Here is a 15625-nt window from a genome sequence, read left to right as displayed (position 1 = left end):
CAGGTACCACCTCATCATGTAATTCCATCTGAAGAGGAAATTTATGTTTACAGTCCTTTAGGTAGTGCTCTGCAATTTGAAAGCAGCATAGATGGGTTTGGAAAGAATCCCAGCATAGTGACTATGTATGTATGTTTCTCGGTTAACCTCGTATAATTGTTTTTTTACAAAATATTTTTGACTGGAATTTTGACCAAAGAATCTGAATTAGCACTGCATATTTTATACAACGTGGGAGGAGACTATTTAGCATATTGAATCCGTGGCATCTCCCAGTGCAATCCCATCAATCCTATTTCCCTGATTATTTCTCAGCAACTCTTTCTATTTCACATGCCCATCAACTCCTGCCTGTGGCTCAGCTACATTTGAGGTAACTTGTTAGGTTACTTTTGAGTTGCCAATTTACTTGCCAATCATATCTGGAATGTGGGTGCAAACCAACCCATCAGGGAGAATCTGCAATCACAGAACATGCATGCCTCTATACAGATGGTCTGGGGAGGGAGTATTGAAGTTGGGTCACTGGATCTGTGAGGCAGAAGTTCCACCAGCTATTCCACCATGCTACCCTGTAAATGCATGTTCTGAAGATAACATTGTTGATAACTACACGAGCAAAGAACTCACATATTTGATGCCATTTGATAGTGTGCTTCAAAGGTTGAAAAAAAAACTGATCTAATTTCTACGAGGAGAAAATTTGAATACATTTTATTTATTTCTAGATTTTCTATTTGGAATACCATGATGGGTACATCCATATTGAGCCTTCCTTGGGCATTGAAAGAGGTTAGAAGATTCTTGTGCATTTCTGCATTTTTCACCAATATTGTATCATCAACGTTTATTTTGTTCTGGAACCCAAATGGAGTGTTGCAATTCCACAAGATTGTTTCACGCTCTGATTTCAGACAATAAAACATTTTCTTCCTTTTCCCATTTAGGCAGGATTTACTTTTGGGATTATCTTGATCATTCTAATGAGCATGCTGATGCTCTATTGTTGTTATCGAGTAGTGAAATCTCGACAGACAATAGGTGTGTATATTTATTATTTTTGTAATCAGATTTTGAATATGATGAGAACAATTATTGCACTAAGGTGAAGGTAAATGTATCTTGAAGGGGACAGCTTGGTGAAAAGTAATGTATTTGTATCGTGATGACTCGTATATCACTGCTCTCTTTAATGTCTTGTTGTAGAAATAAAACTTTCTAATATTGTCCAGATGAAACATTTTGGAAAATTAGCTACTTGGTTTGGGAATTATTACACTGAATCTTTGTCTACTGATTTGCTATTTACGTACTCATAAGATTACCATCAGGCCCCATCTCAAATTGTCAGAATGAAAAGTCAAACATTTTCTAAATAAATATAATGATAGATGTTCAGATCACATATCACAGCTACTGTGTCATATTTGAATAGAGAGCGGTCTTTATTAATATATTCTTTGAGATTTTTAGTTTGTTTCACTTTAATCAATGCAGTAGTTTGTTGGCTAATATTTCTTTTTAAGTATTAAACATCCAGTATGTTTAATTCATACTCGTTAATGTAAATGGATTGGTTAGCAAGATGACAAAATTTGGTGGAATTGCAACTTTTAACCTTCCCAAAATAGACTGAGACTATCATATATCCAAGGGCTTAGATGAGGTGGAATGTGTCATGTGTGTTCATGAGTTTTCTCAGGCAATATGAAGAGGACCCTACAAGGGAGATGGCAAAGTATGACTGAGGTGTCAGTGGGTGAGCACTTTGGGACGAGCTTTAAAATATTTACTAACTTTAAAATATTTATGGATAAAGATGGTGCGGGTCCACAAGTCGGTTCCAAATTGTGATAAATATAAAAGAATATTAAATGGTCTGCATATGTTCATTTTGGAGGTTTATATCCCATTTCCATGCTAATTTAATTGAATTATGCTAGAGTTACTCAGCCGGTTAGGCAACATCTCTGTAGAACATGGATAGGTGACACTTATCCATAGGTGAGGTTTCGGATTGAGACACTTAACTGTTGGTTACGTCCTGTATTGTTTGAATAATCAAGGCTTAATCATATACTAAAATGAATTTCTTTTCTTTCCCGAAGTTCATATCGATACATCAAGCTGGGAATTTCCCGATGTCTGTAAATATTATTTCGGTTCCTTTGGCCAGTGGTCCAGTCTTTTTTTCTCTGTAATTTCCTTGTATGGAGCCATGATTGTTTACTGGGTCCTTATGTCCAATTTCCTTTACAACACTGGAATATTTATTTACAGTAAGTAAAAAAAGAAATGCCTTATCTCTTTCATTTTGGATTTTAGTGCAGTCAAAGCCTGTTTATTTCAAAATGTAAATGCTACCATGACTAATTCAATTAATCTAGTCCAGCCTGTGAATGCGGAGCAGAACAACAGACAGCCAACCATGTCATCTCTGGGTGCCCGCTCTACCACCCACCAAATGGAACTCGGGGCCTGGCAGACATTGACCTGGCTGAGACAACAACCTGGCTGCTAAACACCCGGCTTGAGATCTAACTATTCCTTTGGTTTATGTTTAATTCACAAGAAGACGAAAATCCAATTATTTAAATTAACTTCTTAATTTCGGTCTGGCCTTTTCAACCATTACTTTGGGAAATGTTTTATAATAGTAGAATAAAATGATTTGGATCGATCAGTGCTGCCTTGGTTTGTGTGTACAAATTGCAGGCAGAAAAATGTCAATGTCCAACTACTGTTGATATAAGCTAGTGTAAGGAAGTGTATTTAATTGTGGATAAGGAACTTAATGATAGCTTGGTTTCATCTACCATGTTCGATTTAATTGTTTTCCAGATCATGTTCACAATATGTCAGAAGTAAACCATGTTTTGAGTACAAATGGAAGTTATAAAGGTAGGATTATTCGTTGAAAGTTCTATTTAAATAATTTAAATATTTCCTGTCATTAAAAAATACACATTCATCTGTATTTTAAACTGAGATCAATTGGTGACGACATTGTTAAGACATTTGTCAATGCTAAATGCAACCAAATATTACTATGATGATCCTGGTTAAGTAAGAAATATTATTTGCTGTTTGCATCTTCTCTGATGCCTTTACATAGAATTGTTAGCCAGAAATCTGGGAGCTGAACAGGTGACCAAGTTATCCACTATCATGATGAGTTTGTTCTGTGGTTGGAAATGCCTATCTTAAGGTGGAAGAACCATCTCTAATCTGAACTGGTTTATGAAAAATGTTTTGTGTGAATATGGAAAGAGTAACAGGACGTGTCTGCTGAAGCGAATATAATTTAAACCAAAAATCTCATGTTTCCTAATGTTAAATAGCCACACTCATTATTTTAAAGTAACTTGTTACATGATAATAAAAAAACTTGTTACATGATAATAAAAAAACTTGTTGCATGATAATAAAAAAAATGTGTTACATGATAATAAAAGAGCTCATCACTGCCTCAAAATTGATTTTTTTTTGGCATCAAAATTATTTTTATCTGTTAAATACTTGCATCGTTCAAATAAAATGTCACATTTTAAGTACATTTTGAATTGATGTTGTATCAGAAGAAAATTACATGCAAGTTAGAACGATTTAATTAATTACTGCCCCCTTTGTTTCCAAGAAGTAATTTCAACTAGGCACTTATTGGGTACCATCAGCAGCAGTAAAATCGGGTGAAACTAATTTGTTCCAGGTGAATGACGAGCTATTTAATTTAAAGGCAAAGATTGCAAAATGTTTGAGGAGCTATTTTGAACACAAACTTTTAAGCAATGATAGAAACATCGAAACATAGAAAATAGGTGCAGGAGTAGGCCATTCGCCCCTTCGAGCCTGCACCGCCATTCAATATGATCATGGCTGATCATCCAACTCGGTATCCTGTACCTGCCTTCTCTCCATACCCCCTGATCCCTTTAGCCACAAGGGCCACATCTAACTCCCTCTTAAATATATAGCCAATGAACTGGCCTCAACTACCTTCTGTAGCAGAGAATTCCAGAGATTCACCACTCCCTGTGTGAAAATTTTTTTCCTCATCTCGGTCCTAAAAGATTTCCCCCTTATCCTTAAACTGTGACCCCTTGTTCTGGACTTTCCCAACATCGGGAACAATCTTCCTGCATCTAGCCTGTCCAACCCCTTAAGAATTTTGTACGTTTCTATAAGATCCCCCCTCAATCTTCTAAATTCTAGCGAGTACAAGCCAAGTCTATCCAGTCGTTCTTCATATGAAAGTCCTGACATCCCAGGAATCAGTCTGGTGAACCTTCTCTGTACTCCCTCTATGGCAAGAATGCCTTTCCTCAGATTAGGAGACCAAAACTGTACGCAATACTCCAGGTGTTGTCTCACCAAGACCCTGTACAACTACAGTAGAACCGCACTGCTCTTATACTCAAATCCATTTGCTATGAATGCTAACATACCATTCGCTTTCTTCAGTGCCTGCTGCACCTGCATGCCTACTTTCAATGACTAGTATACCATGACACCCAGGTCTCGTTGCATCTCCCCCTTTCCTAATCGGCCACCATTCAGATAATAGTCTACTTTCCTGTTTTTGCCACCTCACATTTATCCACATTATACTGCATCTGCCATGCATTTTCCCCATTTCACCCAGCCTATCCAAGTCACCTTGCAGCCTCCTAGCATCCTCCTCACAGCTAACACTGCCTCCCCAGCTTTGTGTCATCCGCAAACTTGGAGATGTTGCACTCAATTCCCTCCTCCAAATCATTAATATATATTGTAAATAGCTGGGGTCCCAGCACTGAGCCTTGCGGTACCCCACTAGTCACTGCCTGCCATTGTGAAAAGGACCTGTTTACTCCTACTCTTTGCTTCCTGTCTGCCAGCCAGTTCTCTATTCACATCAATACTGAATCCCCAATGCCGTGTGCTTTAAGTTTGTATACTAATCTCGTATGTGGGACCTTGTCGAAAGCCTTCTGAAAGTCCAGATGCAACACATCCACTGGTTCTCCCTTATCCACTCTACTAGTTACATCCTCGAAAAATTCTATAAGATTCGTCAGACATGATTTACCTTTCATAAATCCATGCTGACTTTGTCCAATGATTTCACCACTTTCCAAATGTGCTGCCATCCCATCTTTAATAACTGATTCTAGCAGTTTCCCCACTACCGATGTTAGACTAACTGGTCTGTAATTCCCCATTTTCTCTCTCCCTCCAATCCCCAGAATCTAAAGTGTTTTGAAAAATTATCACTAATGCATCCACTATTTCTGGGGCTACTTCCTTAAGTACTCTGGGATGCAGCCTATCTGGCCCTGGGGATTTATCGGTCTTTAATCCATTCAATTTACCTAACACCACTTCCCGGCTAACCTGGATTTCACTCATTTCCTCCATCTCATTTGACCCCCGGTCCCCTGCTATTTCCGGCAGATTATTTATATCTTCCTTAGTGACCTGTCACGTTTAATTAGTGTTCACCTGCTTGTTTGTTATTGTGCTTTTGCTTCATTGGATACTTCTGAAATTACTTTCAGAAGTATCTCATGTTTTACGTTACGTTTACTATGAATTATATTTATTTACTTTCAATTTACTTTCAATATTTCTTTGGACTTTGTTTTCTCCTTGCATCTCAGTAGAACTGTCTCACACTTTATTGCTTAAGCCAAATTCAAGGTAATAGCTTGAGGCTACTTAGTGAATTAGAATAGTGATGACATCTTGCATCCCCCATTATACAAAAGAGGATTAGAATAGTGAAAGAATCTGTATTGTAGGGAGTTTAATCTTATACTCAAGTAATCTAGAGCTTTTAGGAGTTTATCAAACTACTTGTGCATTTCTTATGACCAATACAATACAATACAATATTTATTCAATGTCATATGAATCTCAGTGAGGCTCAAACAAAACTCTGTTTCTACAGCCATACAAACAAAACAATTCCTACAAAACACACAAACAATTCAATTCACACAAACATCCATCACAGTGAATCTCCTCCTCACTGTGATGGAAGGCAAGTCTTTTCTCTCCCCTGTACACCATTTTCCCCGATGTTGAAGCCCCAGCCGGGCGATGGTAAGTCCCACGGCCATTAAAGCCATGCCGGGCGATGTACGGCCCCGCTGCAGGTCGTTCCAACCCCGTGCACGGGCTGGAGAAGTTGCGTTGCGGGAGCTCCGAAAAACGGTCTCTCACCCGGACCCGCGAGCTCCCAATATTACAGTCCACAGGCCTGCAGCTGGAGCCTCCGAGCTCCGGAGTCAGGCCGCAGCAGCTTTGTTTGAAGATAACTGATAAATAGACAAAATGGTACTGTGTTCCTAATGGGAAAAGGACATAACAATAATGTATTTTCCTTCAATCGATCCCTAAAAAAATCAAAATTGAATAGTAATCGTTAAAGCTCTGGAACCAGATTTTGAGAATGAATTTGAACAGGACATTTGTCTGCTTTATTTTTACATTAGAGATACAATCCTACATATAATAATTGACCAATTTCAATTTGCTTTCAATAAAAGCAATAAGAATGACATTGTCATAATGTTTCTGTGGGATAATGTAGGATGTTCACTGAAGCACCTATTTGTTTATCAGGATTCTCCTTGATTTTTGAAGATTGTAACATTTTGTACAGAACTTGCAGGTCTGAGTCAATCTTATCTTTCTGATTTCAGTTATTTGTCCAAACCCACCTGGAGTTCATGTGATAAATTCCACAGACATGTCCATCATCGTCAGCAATGACACAGCCTTCCATGAGTTTCAGAAGTGGTGGAGTAAAACAAATGCTGTTCCTTTCTACCTCATTTTACTATTATTGCCCCTTCTCGGCTTCAAATCTGCTTCATTTTTTGCAAGGTTCAATATTCTAGGTAAGTATTCCATTTACATCCTGATGCAACTTGTAGACATGGTTGAGCTTTACGACTTATATTTTGTTCTTTAAACAAAGTTTTTAAAAAATATTTGTAGTCTCAGCGAATCCAGGAGTTTGATTCATGAAACCATGAAACTTGGAAATCTCTTCATTTTACTTTCCAGGTTAATTTAATTGATTCAAAATATTTTTCGGAAAAATATGTTGGAATGATGGTTGATCCTGCTGAATGTTTTTAGAACAATCCCAATGGAGAGACAAGCAACTAAATTGTTACTTAGTGCAATTTAAAACTCTGTGTCATAGTCATATAACCATATAACAATTACAGCACGGAAACAGGCCATCTCGGCCCTACAAGTCCGTGCCGAACACTTATTTTCCCCTAGTCCCATCTACCTGCTCTCAGACCATAACCCTCCATTCCTTTCCCATCCATATACCTATCCAATTTATTTTTAAAAGCTAAAATCGAACCTGCCTCCACCACTTCCACTGGAAGCTCATTCCACACAGCTACCACTCTCTGAGTAAAGAAGTTTCCCCTCATGTTACCCCTAAACTTCTGTCCCTTAATTCTCAAGTCATGTCCTCTTGTTTGAATCTTCCCTACTCTCAATGGAAAAAGCTTATCCATGTCAACTCTGTCTATCCCTCTCATCATTTTAAAGACCTCTATCAAGTCCCTCCTTAACCTTCTGTGCTCCAAAGAATAAAGACCTAAATTCTAGTAAATCTCCTCTGTACTCTCTCCATCTTGTTGACATCCTTGTTATAATTGGGTGACCAAAATTGTACACCATACTCCAGAATTGGTCTCACCAATGCCTTGTACAATTTTAACATTACATCCCAACTTCTATACTCAATGCTCTGATTTATAACGGCTAGCACACCAAAAGCTTTCTTTACCACACTATCTACATGAGATTCCACCTTCAGGGAAATATAAACAGTTATTCCTAGATCCCTCTGTTCAACTGCATTCCTCAATTCGCTACCATTTACCATGTACGTACTATTTTGATTTGTCCTGCCAAGGTGTAGCACCTCACACTTATCAGCATTTATCAGCATTAAACTCCAGCTGCCATCTTTCAGCCCATTCTTCCAAATGGCCTAAATCTCTCTGTAGACTTTGGAAATCTACTTCATTATCCACAACACCCCCTATCTTGGTATCATCTGCATACTTACTAATCCAATTTACCACACCTTCATCCAGATCATTGATGTACATGACAAACAACAGTGGACCCAACACAGATCCCTGAGGCACCCCACCAGTCACCAGCCTCCAACCTGACAAACAGCCATCCACCATTACTCTGGCATCTCCCATTCAGCCACAGTTGAATCCATCTTGCTACTGCATTAATACCCAACAATTGAACCTTCTTAACCAACCTTCCATGAGGAACCTTGTCAAATGCCTTACTAAAGTCCATATAGACAACATCCACTGCTTTACCCTCATCAATTTCCCTAGTAACCTCTTAAAAAAATTCAAGAAGATTAGTCAAACATGACCTTCCAGGCACAAATCCATTTTAACTGTTCCTAATCAGACCCTGTTTATCCAGATGCATATATATATTATCTCTAAGTATCCTTTCCATTAATTTGCCCACAACTGAAGTTATACTAACAGGTCTATAATTGCTAGGTTTACTCTTAGAACCCTTTTTAAACAATGGAACTACATGCGCAGTATGCCAATCCTCCGGCACTATTCCTGTTTCTAACGACATTTGAAATATTTCTGTCACAGCCCCTGCTATTTCTACACTAACTTCCCTCAATGTCCTAGGGAATATCCTGTCAGGACCTGGAGACTTATCCACTTTTATATTTTTCAAAAGTGTCAGTATTTTTCTTTGAATCTCATAATTTCCATAGCTACTTTGCTTGTTTCCCTTACCTACATAATTCAATATCCTTCTCCTTGGTGAATACCAAAGAAAATAAATTGTTCAATATCTCCCCCATCTCTTTTGGCTCTGCAGATAGCTGTCCACTCTGTCTCTCTAATGGACCAATTTTATCCCTCGTTATCCTTTTGCTATTAATATAGCTGTAGAAACCCTTTGGATTTACTTTCACCTTACTTGCCAAAGCAACCTCATATCTTCTTTTAGCTCTTCTAATTTCTTTCTTAAGATTCTTTTTACATTCTTTATACTCCTCAAGCACCTCATTTACTCCATGCTGCCCATAATTATTGTAGATCTCTCTCTTTTTCCGAACCAAGTGTCTAATTTCCCTTGAAAACCATGGCTCTTTCCAATTTTTACTATTTCTTTTCAACCGAACAGGGACATAAAGATTCTGTACTCTTAAAATTTCCCCTTTAAATGTCCTCCATTTCTCTCCTACATCCTTCCCATAAAACTAAATGTCCCAATTCACTCCTTTTAAATCCTTTCGCATCTCATCAAAGTTAGCCTTTCTACAATCAAAAATCTCAACCCTAGGTCCAGTTCTGACCCTCTCCATAATTATATTGAAACTAATGGTATTGTGATCACTGGACCCGAAGTGCTCCCCAATGCATACCTCCGCCACCTGACCTGTCTCATTTCGTAACAGGAGGTCCAGCACTGCCCCTTCTCTAGTAGGTACCTCTATGTATTGCTGCAAAAAACTATCCTGCACACATTTTACAAACTCCAAACCATCCAGCCCATTTACACAATGTGTTTCCCAGTCTATGTGTGGAAAATTGAAATCTCCCACAATCACTACCTTGTGCTTACTACTAATATCTGCTATCTCCTTACATATTTGCTCTTCCAATTCTCGCTCCCCATTTGGCAGTCCATAATACACCCCTATAAATGTTGCTACACCTTTCCCACTTCTCAGTTCCACCCAAATAGCCTCCCTAGACGAGCCCTCTAATCTATCCTGCCAAAGCACTGCTGTAATATCTTCCCTGACAAGCAATGCAACCTCCACCTCTTGCCCCTCCAATTCTATCACACCTGAAGCAACGAAATCCTGGAATATTTAGTTTCCAATCACAGCCCTCCTGCAACCATGTTTCACTGATCGCCACAATATCATACTTCCAGGTGTCAATCCACCTTTCTTACAATGCTCCTAGCATTAAAATATACACATTTAAGAAACCCACTGCCTCTTATTCTCTGTTTATTTTATTTTTCTTCTTTCTCCCCTAGATTTTGGGTCCGAGTGCTTACCTTCTCTGCCTCCTTCCTCACACTCTGTCCACTAGCTTTCTCTATTTGAGTCCCTCCCCACAACCGTTCTAGTTTAAAGTCTCCCCAATAGCCTTTGCAAATCTCCCCGCCAGGATATTGGTCCCACTCGGGTTCAAGTGCAACCCGTCCTTTCTGTACAGGTCACACCTTCCCCAAAAGAAGTCCCAATGATCCAGAAACTTGAATCCCTGCCCACTGCACCAGTCCTTCAGCCACGCATTTATCCTCCACCTCGCTCCATTCCTACTCTCACTGTCGCGTGGCACAGGCAGTAATCCTGAGATTGTTACTTTTTTGGTCCTTTTCCTTAACTCTTCTCCCAACTCCCTAAATTCTCCCTTCAGGACCTCTTCTCTTTTTTTACCTATGTCATTGGTACCTATATGTACCACGACCTCAGGCTCCTCTCCCTCTGATTTCAGGATATCTTGGATGCGTTGAGACACATCCGAGACCCTGGCACCAGGGAGGCAAACTACCATCTGGGTCTCCTGACTGCGTCCACAGAATCGCCTATCCGACCCCCTAACTATAGAGTCCCCAATTCATATTGCCCTCCTCTTCTTTTCCCTACCTTTCTAAGCTCTTTGGCCCAACTCATCCATGCCAACCAAGATGGCCCATCTAAGCTCATCCTATCTGCATGCATTTGGCCCATATCCCTTTTCAGCCTTTCCTATCCATGTGCCTGACAAAATGTACTTTACATGTTATTGTTGTATTTCCTGCAACTACTTCATCAGGCAGTTCGTTCTATATACCCATCACCCTTGGTGTGAAAAATCTGCCTCTCGGGTCCCCATTAAATTATTCAACTCTCACCTTAAACGTGTGCCCTCCAGTTCTTCGTTCCCCTACGCTGGGGGAGAAAAGACTGCGTTCACTCTATCTATTTTTACACTCTTATGCTTTTACGCTTTGCTCTAAGATCAACCCTCAGCTTCCTGCGCTACAAGGAATGAAGTCCTAGCGTACCGAACCTCTCCCTATATATCATTGCCTCAAGTCCTGGCAACATGCTCCTAAATAATCTCTGCACTCTTTCTAGCTTAACATCAGCCTTCCAAGAAGAAGGTGACTAAAACTGAACGCAATAAAACATATGTTCATATTTTATTTGATTTGCATTGCAATTTCCTGAGAATCATTTGTTTTTGTTTTTGGAAGTTATTAAAATATCTATTTTGAAGAGCTAAGAAAATATTGGTTGTGCTTCTCTCTGCCGCATCCTATTCATGTAATTGATGTTGCTGCTGATTTAGTGACAAAGGTATCCAGGTTTGGAATGTGTTAACTTTGTACATGATTTCATCAAAATTAGATTTGGTGCTTTAATGTTTAACTCTGCTATTCTTTTTTGAGTGGAGGCTTTTGGTCCGATGTTTTATTCTAGATAGTTGGTGCTGTTACAACTTTTATTGGATTCATTTGTCATTGCCTAACCTGAGCAGTATTTTTACCGATCCACATAACAGTGCCATTTAAGTTGAATTCAAATGCTTGTGAAAATTATATTCTGAACATATAACCAAGTGTTGTTGGGCCAGCAACTGTAACCATTTGCTCGAAATGCTTTTTTTTTTCTTAGCCTGGTTAATATTGACCATCAGCTTTTAACCTGCAAATAAGAGCTTTCCAAAAACATTTATCTTCATTGTTGGGTGGAAATACTCATTGAGCATGTCATGCTAACTTTGAAAATGTTGTATCTTATTCCATTGACAATGCGTCAGTGGATGAGATATGTTGAATTCTACAGATTCGGTTAAGTTGATTGTCAAATGCACAAGTACATTGAGCTGCAGGTGCAATGAATGTGGTTTGGTAACATTATCGCACTGAAATTACATTAGCAACATGAAACTGGACAGAGGTATGCACTTGGGTATTGAAACCACTGGATGTTGAGCAATCTTTCAATGTTTTCCAAAATGTAAGTACATTTCAATGCCCAGTTTTAGGACGTTTGTTTTGTGTCTACAGGTACAATTTCAGTTGTCTATTTAATTATTTTGGTAACGCTGAAGGCGGCACAACAAGGCTTTCACTTGGAATTCCATTGGTTTGAGTCTACAAATAATTTTGTCGCAGGTAATTTTTCCAGTAATCATATTAAACTTTAATTTAGGCGTGTTTATAGAAAAGCATCAAATTCAGTTATTTTCTTCACATTAGAGGAACATACAGTGCATTCAGAAGTATTCAGACTCCTTCACTTTTTCCACAATTTGTTACGTTATAGCCTTATTGTAAAATGGATTCTTTTTTTTTTTTAAATCATTAATCTACACACAATACCCCAGAATGAAGAAACAAAAACAGGTGTTTAAAAATGTTTGCAAAGAAATTTAAAAAGATATAACTGAAATTTACATAAGTATTCAGACCCTTTGCTATGACACTCAAAGTTGAGCTTTGGTTCACCCTGTTTTCCATTGATTATCCTTGAAATGTTTCTACAACTTGATTGGAGTCTACCAGTGGTAAATTAAATTGATTGGACATGATTTGGAAAGGCACACACCTGTCTATATAAGGTCCCACAGTTGACAGTACATATTAGAGCAACAAACCATGAAGACGAAGGAATTGTCCGAAGACCTCCGAAAGAGGATTCTGTCGAGACACAGATCTGGGGAAGGGTATAAAACAATTTTGGCAGCATTGCAGGTCCTGAAGAGCACAGTTGCCTCCTTCATTCTTAAATGGAAGAACTTTGGAACCACCAGGACTCTTCATAGAGCTGGTCCCTCAGCCTGAGCAATAGGGGGAGAAGGGCCTTGGTCAGGGAGGTGACCAAGAACCCGATGGTCACTCTGACATCTCTGGAGATGGGAGAACCTTCCAGAAGGACAACTGTATCTACAGCACTCCACCAATCAGGCCTTTATGGTAGAGTGGCCATACGGGAGTCACTCCTGAGTAAAAGGCACATGACAGCCCACTTGGAGTTTGCCATAAGGCACCTAAAGGACTCTCCAGCCATGCGAAACAAGATTCTCTGGTGTGATGAAACCATGATTGAACTCTTTGGCGTGAATGCCAAGCATCACGTCTGGAGGAAACGAGGCACCGCTCATCACCCGGTCAATACCATACCTACAGTGAAGCATGGTGGTGGCAGCATCATGCTGTGGGGATGTTTTTCAGTGGCAGGAACTGGGAGATTAGACAGGATCGATGGAAAGATGAACGGAGCAATGTACAAAGAGATCCTTGGATGAAAACCTGTTCCAGAGCTTTCTGGACCTCAGACTGGCGCAGAGGTTCACCTTCCAACAGGACGACGACCCTAATCACACAGCCAAGACAACGCAGGAGTGGCTTCCTGTCAAGTCTGTGAATGTCCTTTAGTGGCCCAGCCAGAGAGCCCTGACTTGAACCTGATCGAACATCTCTAGAGGGACCTGAAATTAGCTGTGCCTCGACGCTCCCCATCCAACCTGACACAGTTTGAGAGGATCTGCAGAGAGGAATGGGAGAAATTACAGGTGTGCCAAGCTTGTAGTGTCATACCCAAGAAGACTTGAGGCTGTAATCGCTGCCAAAGGTGCCTCAAAGTACTGAGTAAAGGGTTTGAATACTTATGTAAATGTGTAATTTCAATTATTTCTTTTTAATTACTTTGCATAATTTTCTAAACACCTCTTTTCACTTTTTTAATTATGGGGTATTGTATGTAGATGATTAAAAAAAATGAATTTAATCAATTTTAGAATAAGGCTGTAACGTAACAATGTGGAAGAAGTGAAGGGGTCTGAATACTTTCTGAATGCACTGTATGCATCAAATTTCTAATTTGAGAAGATGAATTGATAACTTTTTAGTTCTGATATTTATCCTTTGAGATTAAAAATGCTTTCCAATGTATTGATATAGCTGGCAATGTCATTGTGGGTTCATTGTTATTTTGTATTTTATAACTCCCCATCTGAAAGGCTGCAATGTGATTAGTTACATTTTATAACTTTACATTTGAGACCAGTTGTGCAACATGTAATAAGATTGGGTGTGTTGTGTTGTTTTTTTTTCACTTGAAGGGTCAGATGAGTTGACCTTCCAGCACCAAAAAGTCAGCAAAGCTTTAAGCTCACATCTCCAATTTGCAAATTAACATTTAGACAAATAGGGATTCTAATCTTGGTCAAGGCTGATCAGCATTGTTCAAGAGGCAACATTTACCAGCACAGTGCTGGGGAATACAATACGTGTGTGTGTGCGTGCTTTGCTCGACCAATGAACTTTGCATGGAGTCCTGTTTTGTGCTGGCGGCTCTGAAAGCAACACCCAGCAGGATTATTTCTCTCAAATTTCTCATGAATTTGGCTTGCGGTATAATTTGTGGCGACTCAATTTTGTCAGTATAACAAGACATTTTCTTTGGTTTGTTTAGAATTCCTTATATGGATATGGTGAAGATTGTTGTTACCATCTTTGAGTCTCTTCAGTACCCACCAATGGGAATCTCTATCCCATTTGTAGGAACAGCTACAAATCAGAGACAGAATCTGCATGGAAAGGCAAGGACATTCAGGGATAGTCCGCACGACTTTTGCATAGGAAATTGTGAGCGCAATCAAGCCATACACAAGTATAACAGGTAGTGCAAAGAGAAAAATATCAGGGTGCAGAATATAGTGTTACAGCATTTGTGCTGCTACAGAGAAAAAACATTTTTTTTCAATGCAACATCTGCAATGAAAGAGGTTGCGAGATCAGGTCAATACCCTTAGCTTATGAGAGAACTGTTCAGTCGCACAAAAGCAGAGAAGGAGCTGTTGCTGAATCTGGTGTTCGGAGCTTTCAAGCTTTTGTATCTTCTGTAGGACAATCAAGTCAGGACATGCACAGTAAATGGAAGGATCATGGAGAATGTTGTGTTCCAGACACTAGGCGTCGGGTATAACGTTCCCTAAAAGTAGTGACCCAGGTCGACAGGGTGGCCCATTTGCCAAAGTGAGACGGTATATTGAATACAGGAGTTGGGATGCATGCAAAAAAGATTCACTGAGATGTTGTCAAATTGGGAAGGTTTGAGTTGCAAGGAGAGACTGGATATACTGGGTTTCTTCCCTCAGCAGATGAGGCTGAGGAGAGAAGTTAAAGCTTTATAAAATTGAGTGGTATCTTTTCACTTTTCAATCTTTTCACCAAGATAGGGAAATGAAGAAAGAGAGGGCAAAGGTTTAAAGTGAGCGGGGAAAGATTTAAGAGACCTAAGGGGCAACTTTTTGATACAAAGGGTAATGAGTACATAGAACCAATTATTAGAGGGAGTAGTACTGGTGAGTACAATTACGACACTTAAAAAGCACTTGGACAGATTCATTGGTAAGAAAAGTTTAGAGGGCAATGGGCCAGGAACAGCCAAGAGGGACGAGCTTGGTTAGAATTCGGCAAGTTAGGTCAAAGGGCCTGTTTCTGTGCTATTTAACTCTTGACGCTATGAATTGGGAAATTGAATGATGCGTATAAAAGGGTAACCATTAAAACCATGTTGCCTCAGTCCTCT

General features: G+C 39.4%; 1 protein-coding gene across 4 annotated transcripts in view; it reads left to right on the top strand.

The window, feature by feature from the left end:
- The window catches only part of slc38a9 (solute carrier family 38 member 9), a 55081-nt gene that overhangs the window by 14769 nt on the left and 24687 nt on the right, over positions 1–15625 (top strand). For all 4 annotated transcript variants that reach the window (XM_055634402.1, XM_055634409.1, XM_055634429.1 and 1 more), the window contains exons 4-10: positions 4–125; positions 729–792; positions 948–1041; positions 2109–2279; positions 2842–2901; positions 6687–6884; positions 12097–12204. In XM_055634402.1, the coding sequence (XP_055490377.1) occupies positions 4–125; positions 729–792; positions 948–1041; positions 2109–2279; positions 2842–2901; positions 6687–6884; positions 12097–12204 (817 nt within the window). The remainder of the gene's footprint in view (positions 1–3; positions 126–728; positions 793–947; positions 1042–2108; positions 2280–2841; positions 2902–6686; positions 6885–12096; positions 12205–15625) is intronic.

This window comes from Leucoraja erinacea, chromosome 1 (assembly GCF_028641065.1).
Source record: "Leucoraja erinacea ecotype New England chromosome 1, Leri_hhj_1, whole genome shotgun sequence".
NCBI classification, from domain to species: domain Eukaryota; kingdom Metazoa; phylum Chordata; class Chondrichthyes; order Rajiformes; family Rajidae; genus Leucoraja; species Leucoraja erinaceus.
The sequence above is the reverse complement of the archived record's forward strand: the minus strand, read 5'-3'. Positions and strand labels throughout refer to the sequence as shown.